This window comes from Bidens hawaiensis, unplaced genomic scaffold, assembly GCF_021521415.1.
Source record: "Bidens hawaiensis isolate Kalapana, Puna unplaced genomic scaffold, B.hawaiensis_p1.1 tig00028465_1, whole genome shotgun sequence".
In the NCBI taxonomy this organism is placed as follows: Eukaryota; Viridiplantae; Streptophyta; class Magnoliopsida; order Asterales; family Asteraceae; genus Bidens; species Bidens hawaiensis.
In genome coordinates, this window is record NW_027494646.1 from 100,023 (window position 1) to 117,958 (window position 17,936).

The following is a 17,936-nucleotide window of genomic DNA, read 5'->3' on the forward strand; positions in this document are numbered from 1 at the left end:
TAACAAAAACACACTGTGGGCCCAACTTGTAGCCCTACACCATTACATCCCAAAAACAAATTTCCACTCCATGCTGACTGGGTGCCACGTGTCACAATTCGCCCCCAATTGTAGCCCCTCCACTACACATAGCTTTATTGACTAAAAGAAATAAGAATACAAAAAATGGAAGAATACTAAAAAGGTAGTAAAGATAAGACCTAAATCTCACATATTTGAATTTAATACAAAGGATGGAATACAAATCTCACTCTCATATTCAATTGTAAAACTTTATAACGTAACTCACTTAATACTTTTGATGTTTGTCGGATAATTACCCATCATATACATTTAATGCAAGGTAACAAAATTAAACAAAAGAAAAAAGAATTCAACAAATGGACAAAAACTAAAATAGTTGTAAAGATAAGACCAAAACATATCTTCCATATTTGAATTTCATACGAAGAATGGAATACGAATCTCACTTTCATATCTGACTGTAAAACTTTGTCCCGTAACTCCCCCAATACTTTTGATATTTGTCGAGTAATTAACTGCTAAACATTAAATGCATATATTTAATGCAAAGATACCGAAATTGTAATATACCCTCTTATAAAATGGTTATCCTGATAACCCGAAAACTCAAAATCGGGTTTTGCCCATCTTTTTATAATAAGCCTCCACTCACTCCAAAACCCTTAAATAACAATTCCAGCAATTGATGTTGATAATTGCAGGATGATTAACATCAATTCACAACAATTGAACTACTTGGTCTACCGTTATCTTCACGAATCAGGTTTCTTCTTACTTCAGTTTCATTCTTTTATCGTCTTATTATTTGGGGGTTTTTGCAAAGTTGGGATTTTTATATGCTTGTGGTTTGGTAATTCACTGAAATTAACCAAATTTATGATATTATAACTGGGTTTGCTTCAAATTCAGGGTGCAACAAGCATCATATGATCTATGGAGGTTGAATTATGATATAATAATGGTTATGATAATGTGATTTTCCATTAAGAGTGGTCTAAAGTTTCAAACTTTTGATTAAAATTGAATTTTGGGTAATTTTGTTTATGAATTATGATTAAAATTTCCAGTTTCCACTTAATGTTTTCGGTGGAGAAAAGATTGTATTTGTGGTTTTTTTAGGCGTATGACGTAATTGCTCGGCGTTCTTTCTAGATTTTGATTTTACTCAAGGCGATATTCATGCACACAAATCACTTTCCTCACAACTTTCATTAAGGATAGATATTGTTTGTTGTAAGAGATTGTGAGCACCGCCTCCGCTACCTGTCACAACCGAAACAAATAGAGCGAGTGAACCCTTCTTTCTCTAAATGACCCATTCTGACTTGTTAGATAACCTGTATGACCTGCTTGTTTTGCCAGGCTTAATTTTATTTAACCTAGTTAGATTATAGGGGTGTGAACAAACGGAACCAAGCCTGAGCTTGTTTAAGCTCTAGCTTGACTCGCTTAACTTTCTAGATCTAGAGCTTGAGCTCCGCTCATTTTCAACTCTATTTCTAAAGCTTGAGCTCAGCTCTTGAATAGTTTTTCAAGCTCAATCTCAGCTTACGGGGCTCAGATCGTTCATTATTTATTAATTAATTTACGTACATGTATAGTTGTTTGTTAAATGTATTTATAGCTATAATTTTTATATATAACATAATATATATAATTTTAGCTATTCTATGATAATTTTTGTACATAATATTGATTATTATACAAATATATATTCAATACATTAAATAAAAATTATAAGTAATAGGCATGCTTAAGCTCGGGAGCCAGCTTGGGCACGATAAGTGAAGCTCGGACCCGGGATTGTTTATTAAACAAGCTTATTCTTAGGGTTGGGGTTGGGCTCGTTTATTAAACAAATTTATTTATGCTTTTGTTTGGGCTCGGGTTTGGGCTTGTTTATTAAACAAATTTATTTTTAGACTCGGATTTGGGCTCGTTTATTTAACATGCTTATTTTTAGGCTCGCGTTTGGGCTCGTTTATTAAACAAGTTTATTTATAGGCTCGGGTTTGGGCTCGCTTATTAAACAAGCTTATTTTTAGGATTGTTTATTAAAGAAGCTTATTCTTAGGCTCGGCCATGCACTCGTTGATTAAACAAACTTATTTGTAGGCTCGAACTCAGGATTGAGCTTGTTTAAGTTTAAGACTTTAAGCTATGTTCGATTTGAGCTTTTAGCGACCAAATTTCGAGTGGCTCACGAGCAGCTTGCCCCTTTACATCCTTACTAGTTACTACAGTTATTGGAATTTTAAAATTAACTTCTTTGGTTGTTTCAGGTTTCACACATACCGCTTTCACATTGGGTTATGAGGCAGCACTGAATAAAAGTACAATAGATGGAAATTTAGTTCCACCGGGTGCTCTCGTTACATTTGTGCAGAAAGGAATTCAATATCTTGAGCTTGAAGCAAACCTAACATGCGTAAGCACCTTTACTATTTTTATAACTTTAATTGAATGTGATTTTAGGCCAGTAAACGACCAAACATTCAGTGAACCGTTCGCGCAGGGAAGGGGGGGGGGGGGGGGTTAGTTATGATAGTTTAACTAATAAACGAACAAACATGAACAAATTGTTTTGTTCATTTAATTAAACGAATGAAGATGAACACGCGTCTTGTTTTTTTTTTTTTTTTTTTTTTGCTTATTGAACGTGCGTTTATTTAAATTCGTTTATGTTCATTCCTTTACGTTCGTTTATGCTCGTTAGTATACGTTCGTTTATATATTCGTTAAAATTTGTAGGCGCATAACATTTTAGTCTAGGTTTTTTTAGGCCCATCATACTGTTGTTCACGACTATTTCTAATTGGTGTAATGGTGTTAACTCGTTATGTTTGTTCATCTATATTCAATTATGTTTGTTTGTTTACGTTCATTTATACTATTAACAAAAGAACATAAACGAACACATTCATTTTCTTAACGAATGAACACAAACAACAAAAGCCATATGTTTTATTGTCGTGTTTGATCATTTGTTTAGTTAAAGTTAAAATGAACAATCATGAACATGCCCCGTTCGTTATAAGTTCAGTTCGTGTAAAGACCTATGTGATCTTACATGTTATCTAAGAATATTTGACTATTGGATTTGTTGGGTCTTCAGAATGAATCAGATATTGATGAAGATTTCTCTTTTATTCAACCAATCGATCTTATTACTAAAAGCATTTATGAACTACAACAAATGATAAACGAGAAGAAACAAAATGTTCAAAAAGCTAAAAACAAAGGCAATAGGGAGCGGGGGCAAGAACATCCTAGAGAAAAAGATAAAGAAGCTTCTAGAGAGAAGGAGAAAGAACATTCTAGAGAGAGAGAGAAGGAAATTGAACAAGAACATGTTAGAGAAAGAGAAAAGGAACGGCGTGTTAGAGAAAGAGAGAAGAAAACAGAAAGTGAAATTCATCAAGAAAAGGAAAAAGAAAAACATATACGAGACCGAGAACGTGAATTGGTGAGAGAGAAAGAGAAAGAAGAGAGAGAGAAAGATAAGGCTAAACAAAAGGAAAAAGAAAAGAAAAGCCAGGATCTTGATGGTGCCCCGCTTGAGGATAGAATGCAAGTCAGACAAGAAGAAAACGTGACCACAGCAGGTAATAACTTTGACCGTGTTGACTTTTTTATTATGCATGCTTCATGATGATGCTTATATACAGAGCCCTCTTTGACAATACGGGGGACCTCAAGAGCCCTGCTCGAGTAGAAAAAATGGGCCCCTATATATAGGACCTCGAGAGCCCTGTGCGAGTAGAAAAAAATAAGTATATTTGGGCTAAAATACAAATACCTTTTATTCTTTAAATTATCTGAAACTAAATAAGCTTTTATTTTACAATTTTTTTGTTTTGGTTTGAAATTTATTTATGGGCTTTTGTTTTTAAAAAGCTATATATAAAATATATAAAAAAAATCCTGACATAAACAAATAAGAAACATAAATATAGATATAAATTGAATCAATAGAAAAAGAAATATGAGTTAATATATGCTCTATAATACGGGCCACCAACTAATGAAAAAAAAATTGTGGTGAGAAAAAAAATGAATGAGCTGGGTTTCAAACAGAGAAAAGTGAATGAGTTGGGTTTCAAACCCGGGTTCACCATTTGCAAAGAGTGTGGCTAACCATCTGAGCTACATGAGATTTTTGGTATTATAATTTATGTATGTATACCAGGAACCTTTTTTTTAAATGGGCCCAAAATCTTTTTCGGCCTTTTGCGGTGGCATAACTCGTACATGCCATTAGCCGGACCTGCTTATAAAGTTAGTTAGCTATATATGGTTGCAAATTGCATAAAAAAGTAGTAACTTTGACCATGTTGACTTTCTTTTATGGCTTGAAGCTGACGTGGCTTGAGATCCAATAACTTATAAGATTACCTTATGAAAAATCACACAATTGTTTGTTAGTTTATTACACCTTTATGCAATTTACTTTATATTATACCCAACATCTTTATTGTTACTTATCTATATGTTTCTTGGCATATGAAATAGAACCAGATCCAATGGAAATTGACAACAATTCAATATCTTCTCTTATTCCCAACTCGGATGTGACTGTTTTAGAAGGACATACTTCTGAGGTCTGTAAATCCCTAGTCTCTAAAACTTAGTTTACCGACTTTTATGAATTTATATTTGTTATAAAGTTAATTATTTGTAATCTTTAAATAGTAGTAAAATTGACTATTTTAGCCATTTCTTGCAGGTTTTTGTATGCGCATGGAGTCCAGCTGGCTCTCTTTTGGCATCCGGGTGCGTGCATTATATTTTGAAAACAAATTTATAGGCTTGTACACGAACGTGAACGGAGCATGTTCGTGTTCGTCTGTTTCAGTTTTACTGAATAAGAATATGAACAACTAAACGAACAGGGTTTTCTTGTTCGTGTTCGTTTGTTAAGAAAATGAGCATGGCCATGTTTGTTGATGTTCGTGCATTACCAATATAAATGAACGGTTCACGAACATAGACAAACAAATATAACTGAACATAGATGAACAAACATAACTGAGCTAAAATTACATAAAACTTAAAAGTAAAGTACGTGTTGGGCCTAAAAGTTATTAAAACTATACTATGTTGTAACGTGCCAGCAAATTTAAATGAATATATTAACGAACATAGAAAAACGAAAAACAAACGTAAATTAATGAAGGTAAACGAATTTAAATAAATGAACAAAACTTTGTGTTCATGTTCATTCATTTATTAAATAAACGAACATAAATGATCTTCCCGCCGAACGATTCACGAACTGTTTTATTAATGTGATACTAAGTTAGTAAGTTGTAATGGTCCAACTAACGTAAAAGAACAAACGTAAACTAACGAACATAAATGAACCTAAGCAAACTTTCACAAACACAGCTGAACCAAAGAGACACGTGTTCGTATACGCTAGTTTAACTAATGAAATTTTTTTGTTTGTGTTCGTTTGTTTATTTTAACGTACTTCCCGCATAACTATATATGTGTTTCTTTTTTTCATTTTAGATCAGGAGATTCAACAGCTAGAATCTGGACTGTTGGTGATGGACTATGTAGCTCAAATCCACAAAACGGGCCCTTAAACGTTGCGGTTTTAAAGCATTACAAAGGTCGAACAAATGATAAGAGTAAAGATGTAACAACACTGGACTGGAATGTGAGTTCTAGAATCTTCTACATACTTCTAGAATTGTCTATTCTTTTTGTATAATCCATTCCCTATTTTATGTAGAGTGAGGGTACACTTCTTGCAACAGGTTCGTATGACGGTCAAGCGAGAATCTGGAGTAAAGATGGTGAGTTTTTTTTATCTTTTATAATTTAAAGAGAAAAGGAGGAATTTTGTTTTATTGGTTAACTATTTATATTGTTTATATTTAGGTGAGCTTGTAAGTACATTAACAAAACATAAAGGGCCAATATTTTCTTTGAAATGGAACAAAAAAGGAGATTATCTTTTAAGTGGTAGTGTGGACAAAACTGCAATTGTTTGGGATATTAAGACCGGAGAATGGAAGCAACAGTTTGAATTTCATGCAGGTGCCTTTATATGTGTTTTAATAATTCGGGATAATTACTATATATGATCCTCAAAACCTTATATAATGTAGTCTTTATCCAACAGAAAATCGTAATGTTAAATATGCCAATTTTTTAAGTTTTGACATTTATACCTTTTCGTTAAAACTTGCATTAGGATATGAGTAGAGAACGGTAGGTGGTCATATACTCATATTTTAAATTGTATTAAAATGAAATGGGTAAATATAATTTTTTTTTATTTTGAATGGGCATATTGGATATTCCCTCAGAATTTGGTAAAATATCATATTTACCCAACCAAAAATCATAATATCGAATATACCTATTACCAAATTAATGACATTTTTACCCTTACTTTAAAACTCACATTACAAAACGAGAGTTTGGAGAGTCGGGAGTGAGAGAAGGGCCATATGAATATATCATAAATTATGTTTATTGAAATAGGCAAATGTGAAGATCGAAGTATATCATAAATTGGTAGATTTGATATTAATTTTCAAAGGTGTATATAATATTGGCTCTAAATCTCTAATAATTTATAAACTTAATTTCTATATGTGTGATAAAATTTCTGGTATCATTGCAGCACCTACTCTTGATGTTGATTGGCGTAATAATGTCTCGTTTGCAACATGTTCGACTGACAACATGATTTACGTGTGTAAAGTTGGAGATAATCGGCCCATAAAAACTTTTGCAGGGCATCGGGTATATTTTTTTGTGATTTAACTTTCTTGCAAAAATATTCCAACACTTTTTTATATTTAAAATTTGTATTCATCCAGGGTGAAGTTAATGCAATCAAATGGGATCCTACTGGTACACTTTTGGCTTCATGTTCAGATGATTCAACTGCAAAGGTGGTTGTTTATATTCTAGACAGATAATTGTCTGAAATTTTAATTAATTACTTACAGTAATTAATTCAACTATGGTTATAGATATGGAGCTTGAAGCAGGATACATGCCTGCATGATTTAAAGGAACATACGAAGGTATACCGACGCACCGTAGCTAAATACTCTTTCTACATATTGTAATCATTTTTTAGTTTTATGTGGTTTTTAACATTATGATAATAAATTGCAGGAAATATATACCATCAGATGGAGCCCCACAGGTCCCGGAACTAACAATCCTAACCAGCCTTTAGTGTTAGCAAGGTAAATAATAAATATGCCTCTTACAAATGTTTATAGTTTATACCATTTGTTTGCTTCTTATATATATATATATATGAAGTTTTAAAAATGTTTATTTTTTAACAGTGCATCATTTGATTCTACAATAAAGATATGGGATGTGGAAACAGGGAGGCTTCTTCACAACTTAGTTGCCCATGGGTACATTGCTTTATATTAATATTATAGCTTTTTAATTTATTTCCAAATATTCTAGCCGCACTAGGGCATGCACCCAATTATAGTTTAAATGTTTGCAAGACCAGCTGCCATGTCATCATTTTGACGGATTTTGGGTAGGGCAGTATACTAGCCAAGCTGAGCCAGCCAGGTTGTGCTCCGTTCGTTTGCAAACCAGGTCGAGCCGGTTTGGCTCGTTTATATTAACGAACTGAAATGTTGAGCTTGGGTTCGGCTTGTAGGAAGCTCGGATCAGCTCATTTATTAAAATAAGTTGTATTTTTACACATTGACATATAAAAACAAAAAATTATATGTATATTGAACATACACATAATGTAAAATATATATGTATTAAAATTTATGATATATTTCTGGGTTGTTATATATATATATATATATATAAAATTTTGAGCTTTAATGTTGAACGGGCTTAACGAGCGAGCTTATCTTGGCTTGGGCTTTTTAAACAGACCTAGTTACAGGTTGATGATTTATCTGGCCAAAAAAAGGTTTGTTGCTCTTGTTAAAAACACAAACTTAAGTACTCTCCGGTAATGTGATGTACGTATACGAGTAATTTTGTAATGTGTTTTTTAAGTTTTGAATGAAGGGATCCGGTATATTCTGTTGCATTTAGCCCGAACGGGGAGTATTTGGCAAGTGGGTCATTGGATAAATGCATGCACATTTGGTCTGTGAAAGAAGCCAAGGTAGTGAAAACATATATGGGAAGTGGTGGGATCTTTGAAGTTTGTTGGAACAAAGAAGGTGATAAGATCGGGGCGTGCTTTTCAAATAATGTGGTTATTGTCTTGGACTTCCGAATGTAATCGTTTTTTCATTATTTTGTGGAGACACTGTGTATCATGAGAAAGTTTGTTTAGTTGCAGGAAATTTGGTATAATTTAGAAACCTTAACATCTATTTTGTTTGGTATAAAGTCTCTTTGCAGAAAGTTGCATTTTCATAGGTGTTTTTGGTTCCAGGGTCTAATAAATTTGTTTTTTTATTGGGAAATTTTTGAGTTATTGAGATGGGATAAAGTTTGGTAAGGTGATCTTTCACATTTGAATAAAGAATGTGCTACCAAAATGTCATTTGGGTGACCTTTTACCTTTGAAAGAGTTCATACTAAGGATTGGTCATGTTAGAGTTACAACTTGTTCAGATTGCATACAATTATCAAATTCTAGCTTGTTCAGCCCAAATGAAGACTATCTTTCTAATTTCCATTTATGTGATAGAGTTACAACTTACAATATATAGAGGGCTCATGGGATCTTGATGCAAATGACGCTAAAACTCTAAAAACTATGTAATATTGTTTATTGTATGAAATTGTTTTCATTTTATAGATTTAGTAATCAAGATAACGCTCCTTAAGACTTTTGTAGGGATTTTGTCAATGGGAAAATATGTGTGATGACCAAGTGTGACCTTGCAAGAGAAAAACAAGCAAAAATCAAATAATTGTTAAATTGGTGGGTTAAAAGAATAATTTTACTTAAGCATAGGTAGTCCATATTTTAATTTGTGGGCAATATGATAAAATTGTATTTTGATGGTGTTAGAGGTAAAATTAAGATTTGGACTATATGCTGCAAGGTCTTGATTTCGGATCCAATTCCAGTCAATTTATTATTATGTTATATTGTTTTTTAAAATACTTGTTTATGATAATATTATGTTAATTTTTTTTTTCACTTTTTATTATTTGATAAGTATTTACCCCTCTTATTTATAATACTATCTTTAAGTTAGGAGTATATGGGTTTTTATCACACCTAGACTATTGAAGTTAGATGGTTTGTATATTATAGTAATAATGTTTAATTGTGTAATGTCTTTTGTTATAATCATAATATTGTACACTATGTTAACCATGGAGTTTCACAAAGAAAATTATATTTTGTTGTCATTGCTATACATTTTTCGTATTATTTATGCTAAAATAAGATATTATATTCATAATAAATAACCATTTTGTCGTTATATTAAACAGATATAACTAAAAATTTATAAATACCTCAATTATAACTTTTGTCCCCACTCATACGAGATCCAACTCCTAATTTATAGTTTTCTAAATATTTCACTATCACATACCAACAATTAATTCATAACCATTGGTTTTTCATCATCACAATTCACATGACAATAAGTTCTAACAAACACGGCATCTAAAATAGCTACCATCTGCCTTCCTTAACCACCAAAAGCTCTAACAAACAACACCTAAATTAGCTATATTCATTGTGTTTCCTAAACACTGACAACTTTACCATAATCAACAGCTCACAAGTTCAAAACAAAGAATAAAACAAAACTTACATGTTTAAAACATGAATACATATTCTAAGCATACAAAACTGAACTCTCATTTTCTTAAGCATATATAACCAAGTTCCAAACCAGGTTTTCCAAACTGTAAGCCAAACCATATAAACCTCAAACTGTTCAAACCAACTGATTTGCTTCAGTACATGGTTTCTATCAGTTACACTGATTTATGAATACCTTCAGTTTGAAGTCATTACTCATAAAAAAATATATGAATATAAGGGCACCAAAATTTTAATCAATCTGTAAACTTCTTTTCATTATATTGTTGCTGTAACAAAATCTGACATGAAAATTATCATGTGTTCCTTTCATCAAAACAAGTAACCAAAATCTGTTTCTCATCCAAAATTTTTATAGGTAAAACTAAGAGTCTAAAACCACAATCACAGTCAAAACCATAGTTATAGCCTGTGTCAAGCAAGGCCAAAACCCTCTGCCATTACACCAGCCTCATCCCATCCAAATCACACACTCAAGTCAAAGAGTCGAAGATTCATCTTTGCTTCATATCCTTCCATATTTCAACTTTATACCCGTCACCCTTTATCCAAAAGTTACGACTCCTTGATGTCATCAAAGTAGGATGATGGAATCACAGAAGGCGAAGACAATCCAGACACACATTTGAGTTGCCATGATAAATTATAAAAAATTTAAAACCACATTTTATAGCAATGGTATAAAAAAATCATTTAAATTAGTTGCATTAATGCAGCACAAACCTTATGCTGGTTGTATTTTTCTCTAATTGCTACTAAATTTCCAGCTCTTCTACTTGACTGCAAATCATGTAAAATTTGAACACATTCTTTCAAATCGGATGGCTTGTATCCTGAGAGTTGTTCCAGTGCCAAATTCTGTAAAACAATGATATAATTAGATCAGAATCACTGTTTCATTGTATAAAAAAAATATTTTATAAAGATACATTTATTTAATATGGTTCTAAAATTGAAATGATTGCATTTATAAAAAATCAAATTTTACTCCAAAAAAAAGAACTTTATAAAAATATCACATTTATTTAATAAAAAGCGACTTATCTTTATAAAAAATATCTCGTTTTATTATTAAATGGATCAGATTTATATGACTCTTACCCAGGGATGTGAGTTGGGCTCAAGAGTGAATCTTGAAAGAAATGTAACAGATGCAGCAACCAAAGAAAGCAAAAACTTGATGCAATTATATTCCAACAAACTCAATTCAGCTAAATAATAACTCAAAAACTCCAACTGCAAATTGGGTTCCTGAAAATTTCAAAACAAACACGTAAATAAACCATTACATAATAATCAACAACACGCTAATCATTCCCAAATATTCTAGCTGCCTTGCACATGTACCCAATTATTATTTAAATGTTCAAGTTGTCATGTCAGCATCAGGGGCGTAGGCAGCTTTAAGGGAACGGGTTCGGCCAAACCCGTACAAATTTTTGTTTTAGTGTTATATATTAGTGTATTTTGACATCGCACCCGTAGAAATTTCAACATCGAACCCGTAAAAAACCCAAATCTAAGTGATAAACAATTGGTCGTCTGCCCCTCAAAATTTTCCGAACCCGTAGAAAAAATTTTTTGGCTACGCCACTGGTCAGCATTTTTGACGGATTTTGGGTAGGGCTGTAAACGAGCCAAGCTGAGCCAGGTTGGGCTCGGTCGTTTATCTTAGTGAGGTGAAATGTTAAGTTTGAGCTCAGCTTGTAGAAAGCTCGGGTCAGCTCATCTATTACAAAAAAATTTAAAAAATTTACACATTGATATATATTAAAATAAAAAAAAATTTGAACATACACATAAAGTAGAATTTATGAACAAGAATTTGTAATTTATATATATATATAGAAACAAATATAGTATTTTTAACATACACATGTTCGGCTAATAAAAAGCTTGAGGCAGCTTGTGGCACATCAAGCTAGCTTGTTTATTTACAAATAATCATTTATCTTTCACACATATATTTTTAACTTACAGATTATGTAGAATTTATAAATTTATATCTATTAAAATCTGTGTTATACTTTTGGGTATATATATGTTAAAATTTGAGCTTTAATCTAACGAGCTAGCAAGCCAACTAAGCGAGCCAACGAACTGAGCTTATCTTGCCTCGTGCTTGAGCTCAGCTCGTTTACAAACGAGCCAGTTTTGAGTGAACCACGTGCCTTTTAAACAGACATAATTATGGGTTGATGATTTATCTGACAAAAAAAGTTTGTTGCCCTTTGTTAAAAACACAAACTTAAGTACTTTCTGGTAATGTGATGTACGTGTACGGGTAATTTTGTAATGTCTTTTTTAAATTTTGAATGAAGGGATCCGGTATATTCTGTTGCATTTAGCCCGAACGGGGAGTATTTGGCAAGTGGGTCATTGGATAAATGCATGCACATTTGGTCTGTGAAAGAAGCCAAGGTAGTGAAAACATATATGGGAAGTGGTGGGATCTTTGAAGTTTGTTGGAACAAAGAAGGTGACAAGATCGGGGCGTGCTTTTCAAATAATGTAGTTATTGTCTTGGACTTCCTAATGTAATCGTTTTTTGCATTATTTTGTGGCGACTGTGTATCTTGAGAAAGTTTGTTTAGTTGCAGGAAATTTGGTATAATTTAGAAACCTTAACATCTATTTTGTTTGGTATAAAGTCTCTTTGCAGAAAGTTGCATTTTCATAGGGTCTAGTAATTTGGTTTTTTATTGGGAAATTTGAGTTATTGAGATGGGATAAAGTTTGGTAAGGTGATCTTTCACATTTGAATAAAGGATGTGCTACCAATATGTCATTTGGGTGGCCTTTTACCTTTGAAAGAGTTCATACTAAGGATTGGTCATATTAGAACTCTGTTCAAGATGTATGTGGAATTGTCTACTTCCTTCATCTAATTTTGTATGACTCGTATAATCTTTTGTTCTTTTCTCAACAACCCCACTAGTTCAAGGAATGCAAAATAAGATTGTGATGAGTTGAAAGATTACAAGACATTCTATACTTGTCATATTATGTGCTGGATTGCATTTAATTATCAAATTCTGGCTTGTTCAGCTCAAATGTAGCCTAGCTTTCTAATTTCCACTTATGTGACAGACTTCCAACTTACAATATATAGAGGGCTCATGGGATCTTGATGCAAATGGCTTTAAAACTCTAAAAACTATGTAATATTGTTTATTGTATGAAATTGTTTTCATTTTATAGATTTAGTAATCAAGATAATGCTCCTTAAGACTTTTGTAAGTGTGACCTTGCAAGAGAAAAACAATCAAAAATCAAATAATTGTTAAATTGGTGGGTTGAAAGAATAATTTTACTTAAGCATATGTAGTCCATATTTTAATTCGTGGGCAATATGACAAAATTGTATTTTAATGATGTTAGAGGGAAAATAAAGATTTGGACTATAGGCTGTAAGGTCTAAATTTCAGATTCAATTCCAGTCAATATATTATTATGTTATATTATTTTTTAAAATACTTGTTTTTATCACTTCTTATTATTTGATAAGTATTTACCCCTCTTATTTACAATACGTTTATGTTTTTTGAATAGAAGTTTGGAAGAACTTCATTCTCACATGTTACTAATATCTTCTAAGTTAGGAATAGATGGGTTTTTATCACACCTCTCCTATTGAAGTTAGATGGTTTGTATATTATAGTAATAATGTTTAATTGTATAATGTCTTTTGTTATAATCATAATCTTGTACACTATGTTAACCATGGAGTTTCACAAAGAAACTTATATTTTCTTGTCATTGCTATACATTTTTCGTATTATTTATGCTAAAAGAAGATATTATATTCATGCTAAATAACCATTTTGTCGTTATACTAAACAGACAGAACTAACAATTTATAAATACCACAATTATAACTTTTGTCCCCACTCATACGAGATCCGACTCCTAATTTATAGTTTTCTAAATATTTCACTATCACATACCAACAATTAATTCATAACAATTATTGGTTTTTTCAACATCACAATACACATGACAATAAGTTCTAACAAACACGGCATCTAAAATAACTACCCTCTGTCTTTCTTAACCACCACAAGCTCTAACAAGCAACACCTAAATTAGCTACCTTCATAGTGTTTCCTAACAACTGACACCATTACCATAATCAACAGCTCACAAATTCAAAACCAAGAATAAAACAAAACTTACATGTTTTAAACATGAATACATATTCTAAGCACACAAAACTGAACTCTCATTTTCTTAAGCATATAACCAAGTTCCAAACCAAGTTTTTCAAACTGTAAGCCAAACCATATAAACCTCAAACTGATCAAACCAACAGATTTGCTTCATTATAAAGTTTCTTTCAGTTACACTGATTTATAAACACGTTTGAAGTCATTACACACAAAAAAATATATGAATATAAGGCACCAAAATTTTAAGCAATCTGTAAACTTCTTTTCATTATATTGTTGCTGTAACCAAACTTTCTGACATGAAAATTATCATGTGTTCCTTTCATCTAAACAAGTAACCAAAATCTGTTTCTCATCCAAAAATTTTATATGTAAAACTAAGAGCCTAAAACCACAATAGTCAAAACCATAGTCATAGCCTTTGTCAAGCAAGACCAAAACCCTCAACCATTACACCAGCTTCATGCCATCCAAATCACCTTGAGTCGAAGATTCATCTTTGCTTCATATCCTTCCATATTTGAACAAAATCTTCATGAATCCGCATACCCCCGTCACCCTTTATCCAAAAGTTACGACTCCTTGATGTCATCAAAGTAGGATGATGGAATCACAGAAGGCGAAGACAATCCAGACACACATTTGAACTGCCATAAATAATTTTAAAAAGTTAAAACCCCATTTTATATCGATGGTATAAAAAACCATTATTAATGCAACTAATGCAGCACAAACCTTATGCTGGTTGTATTTTTCTCTGATTGCTACCAAATTTCCAGCTCTTCTACTTGACTGCAAATCATGTAAAATTTGAACACATTCTTTCAAATAAGATGGCTTGTATCCAGAGAGTTTTTCCAGAGCTGAATTCTGTAAATGACAGATAATATAATTATGTCAGAATCACTGTGTTATTTGGGAAAAAAATTAACTTCTTAGAAAAAGATCAATCTGTTACAAGAAAGAATATATATATATATATATATATATATATATATATATATTGAAGAAAATAATAAATATTAGAACTTTTTACAAGAAAAATAAATTTTATATTTTCTATGAATATTACATTTTTATAAAAAAAAAACAAAAATTTCCTTTATTAAAAAATCAACTATTTCTATAAAATGATCGCACTTATTAAATTGATCAAATTTTTATGATTCTTACCCAGGGATGTGAGTTAGGTTCAAGAGTGAATCTTGAAAGAAATGTAACCGATGCCGCAACCAAAGAAGGCAAAAATTTGATGCAATTATATTCCAACAAACTCAATTCAGCTAAATAATAACTCAAAAACTCCAACTGCAAATTGGGCTCCTGCAAATTTCAAAACAAACCCATAAATAAAAAACCATTACATAATAATCAACAACACGTTAATCACAATAAACAACACCGGTAGAGCTTACATTATAATCTTCTTGACCGATTTGAAACCATCTAAGGAAAGTTCTAACTGTTGGATTTCCCATTTCAAACTTGAGTGTTTTTAACACATCCGCTTCCATCTTCACCACTTCTTGCTTCGTATATGTATTATCAGTTATGTAGCAGAAATCTTCAGTATGTGGAGGGCTAATTTCTTCATATTTTCTGATAATAATGAACCAGTGAACTCATAAGGCAACCAGCTCATTCTATAATCCAGTTATAAAAACATTGAGCATAACAGAACCAATAAAACACCCGAATTATGACACTTACGATGCAATCAACATTGAAGAAACACCAAGAAGCTGAAGTCTTTGTCTGTTAAGAACATTTGACGATAAAAATCTATCAATGTATGAGATTGTGAGGTACAAAGTGTCCGGAAGAAGCTTATACTCTTCCGCAACTTCAACTAACCAATCGATCAACACACTCCTCATATTAACAGTCACATCTTTTTGCACTTTTTCAATGTAATCTGCCATTGGTCTCCTTTTTCCCTCCATCTAGATTGAAAAACAAGAACACAAATTCATCAATTGAATTGTTGAATGCAAAATAATATGACACTAGATCTAGATTTGAAGTTCTTGGTTCTTTAATTTATCAATGGGCACATCAATTAAAAAGCTAAAAGTTGGTTAAAATACAAATTAGTTTTGACACAATTCACAAAACCTAGATTTGTGGTTCATTAAGCTAAAGTTGATACTTAGAAAACAACTTATTTCACTTAGAACCTGTTTCAACCTTAACCGAAACCGATCTCATTTAACTCCAAACCCTCCCAATTTAAAGGGCTTAAAACAAATCCTAAAATATTATAATACAGCCTAACCCTAAGAATCTAGCAAAAAAAAATTATCAATAAAGTGAAATTAAAAACGAAAATGTATCAAACCTCCATGTTATGAAGATAGTCAAAGATATCCGAAACATAAGCTTCACACATCTGAGGGTCAACGGAAGTCAACGCGTCACCAATCTTCTCACCAACCCTTTCATCTTCTTTCTCCACAACCGCTGGCTTCACAATCACATCCTTCTTCACCTTCTTCTGATTCTCCGATGAAACCACATTATTCGACAGCTCACCCAACACCACACGTTTCTTGTTCGCCGGTTGGAAGTGGATCCCAGTTGCTTCCATCGCCCTCTTCTTTGCCAACCTTGTAACCCTCACAAAGGTGTTCTTGTTCTTGTTCTCCTGGTCCGCCATTGATATTATTATTATTATTGGAAGCAACGAACACAGGAGAGATGAACTGAGTGGTGGTGGTGGTGAAATGGGGTGAGAGTTTTGGGTATTTTAAGGAATGGGTGTGCCGCCATTTTTAGTATGGTTTTGAAATTTTAAGATTTTGGTGAAATTGGTTGAAATGTTTTGAGGAGCCAATGGGAGGTTGACACGTCGGATGGATGAAATGTTGTAGTGGCGGGTGACGGCCAGTTTCATGGGATTTAAAATCTTAAAAACTAAAACATGGGTTTTGGTTGCTGTTTGAAATGTTAAACCACGCGCCTTTTCATAAAGTGTTGAAATTTTTTAAGTTTTTAACATATATGCTTTTGGTGCTCATTACATGTATTCAATGTATTTTCAACTTATTAAGGTAATTGTACTTTTGAGTTAATTACATGTATAATTCTTGATTTCTTGTGCTAGGCACGTATTAGGAATAATATTTTAATCTTTAATCTTCTCTAGTGGTTACACCTTTTACCCTATTATGTTTCAAACTTTCACCTCATCATCCATCTCATCATATACTTTTCCCTTTATTTAACATGTGTTTTTGGAATATAAGTTAAAAAGGTTTTTAAAGTCTAGGGGGCTAATTGTGCATTGCTCAAAATTCAGGGTTAAACGAGAAAGGATTTACGAACTCTCCAAAGTCCCATGCGTCTCTCTCCCTACTCTGTTTTTCTAGACAGGTTCGACGACCACCACCCCAATTTCCACGTAGCCATTTCACCGGCACCAAACAACCAAGTATAATTTTATAAAATCAAATTTAATATAAACTAGTAGCAAACCCGCCGCGTTGCGACGACGAGACACGAATTAAGTTGGCATCGGTTAAGTTCATTACAACATCGAGACTATATAAAAATTAAGTGTGTAAATGCCCAAAAGAGTAACGGAACACATACAACATATAATCAAAGTGACAAATTTGTTCGCCATCGATTAGGTTCGTGTCGGTGTATGCATTAAACCCTAAAAATAAATTAGTAGACACCCAAGTTAGTATTGAAACTCGTATAACTTATGATATAAAAAAGAAACATATTTAAACCGACGTTTATTTGGGTGGTATTTGATGTGAGGGTAAAAGTACACGCCTTAAGTGTTTTATATTGTGTGTTTTACTTGTTTATATGTATCGAACACAAATACTTTGATAGGTTTTATGTTTACAGGTGTGCGGAGCTTAACAAAGCTTATTTGAGCTTAAAGAAGCTAACTTGGAGCAATCATGATGGAGTACCAAGAAATCCTCAGGGTAGTAAAAATCACCAACCTTTACCGCAACACCAACCAG

General features: G+C 32.4%; 2 protein-coding genes across 3 annotated transcripts; one reads left to right on the plus strand and one right to left on the minus strand.

Moving 5' to 3' along the window:
• The first annotated feature begins 669 nt into the window (after positions 1 to 669).
• LOC143577112 (WD40 repeat-containing protein HOS15-like) lies at positions 670 to 8,424 on the plus strand. Of its 2 annotated transcripts, none has more exons than XM_077061043.1 (14): positions 670 to 787; positions 2,307 to 2,452; positions 3,140 to 3,629; positions 4,537 to 4,625; positions 4,751 to 4,797; positions 5,539 to 5,689; positions 5,765 to 5,828; positions 5,914 to 6,072; positions 6,665 to 6,786; positions 6,864 to 6,938; positions 7,020 to 7,073; positions 7,168 to 7,241; positions 7,347 to 7,421; positions 8,053 to 8,424. In XM_077061043.1, the coding sequence occupies exons 1-14, from the start codon at positions 727 to 729 to the stop codon at positions 8,270 to 8,272; spliced, it is 1,827 nt and encodes a 608-aa protein (XP_076917158.1). In that variant the 5' UTR covers positions 670 to 726; the 3' UTR covers positions 8,273 to 8,424. The 2 variants fall into 2 exon arrangements, with proteins under 2 accessions (XP_076917158.1, XP_076917159.1); XM_077061044.1 differs by having other exon boundaries at positions 4,543 to 4,625.
• A 5,884-nt stretch (positions 8,425 to 14,308) lies between these two features.
• On the minus strand, positions 14,309 to 17,049 carry LOC143577124 (G2/mitotic-specific cyclin C13-1-like). Its single transcript, XM_077061050.1, has 6 exons — positions 16,292 to 17,049; positions 15,664 to 15,896; positions 15,369 to 15,552; positions 15,127 to 15,276; positions 14,689 to 14,823; positions 14,309 to 14,600 (listed from the first exon to the last, which is right to left on the minus strand). Exons 1-6 carry the CDS (start codon positions 16,607 to 16,609, stop codon positions 14,526 to 14,528), a joined length of 1,095 nt encoding a protein of 364 aa, XP_076917165.1. The 5' UTR covers positions 16,610 to 17,049; the 3' UTR covers positions 14,309 to 14,525.
• Between the last annotated feature and the right edge of the window lie 887 nt (positions 17,050 to 17,936).